The 628-nt window shown below is 61.9% G+C and overlaps 1 protein-coding gene across 1 annotated transcript in view; it reads left to right on the top strand.

Annotated features, from left to right (window-relative positions):
* Window positions 1–375: 375 nt before the first annotated feature.
* kti12 (KTI12 chromatin associated homolog) overlaps window positions 376–628 on the top strand; it is a 39,897-nt gene continuing 39,644 nt past the window's right edge. Inside the window, exon 1 of the mRNA XM_043680568.1 lies at window positions 376–611. Within this exon, the coding sequence (XP_043536503.1) occupies window positions 467–611 (145 nt within the window). The 5' untranslated portion in view covers window positions 376–466. The remainder of the gene's footprint in view (window positions 612–628) is intronic.

Raw genomic sequence — 628 nt, 5'->3', positions numbered from 1 at the left:
TCCTCCCACACTGAAAAGGTGTGCAGGTTTGGTGGATTGGCCATGCCAAATTACCCCACAGTGTCCAGGGATGTGCAGGTTGGGTGGATTAGTTATGGGAAATACAGTTACAGGTGTGGGTCTGGGCGGGGGGGGGGTTCCTTTTGGAGTGTTGGTGTGACCTTCATGGGCTGAATGGCCTGCTTCCACACTGTAGGGATTCTAATGAAATGTCCCCAGCATGATCTACCATGAGTTGGAAGCTGGCAGCAGAGGAGGAGGCTGAGGGAGACCACGTGACCTGGGCCCTGCAATGGCGCCTCCTGCCCGGCGGATGGCGGTGTCGCCAGCGACTCCCCTTTAATGAACCGACAGGAAATGAGTCCGCGGACCCTTTAAGGGGCGGCCCTCAGCCTCGCCCTCGGCCTGTCTCTGAGCCCGGGGCCCAGGCCTCAGGCCTCCTTTCCCCAGCGCCCCGCCGGCCCCGATGCCGCTGGTGGTTGTGTGCGGGTTTCCGTGCAGCGGCAAAAGCCGCCGGGCGGCGGAGCTGAGCGAGTTTTTCCGCGAGAGGCGGAGGAAGGTGACGGCGGTGGAAGAGAACCTGAGGGCGGAGAGAAACTCGGTGTATGGAGGTTAGGGAGGGGCAGGG

Source organism: Chiloscyllium plagiosum, chromosome 40 (genome assembly GCF_004010195.1).
Source record: "Chiloscyllium plagiosum isolate BGI_BamShark_2017 chromosome 40, ASM401019v2, whole genome shotgun sequence".
NCBI classification, from domain to species: domain Eukaryota; kingdom Metazoa; phylum Chordata; class Chondrichthyes; order Orectolobiformes; family Hemiscylliidae; genus Chiloscyllium; species Chiloscyllium plagiosum.
Note: the sequence above shows the minus strand (reverse complement) of the source record. Positions and strands in the feature narration are given on the sequence as shown.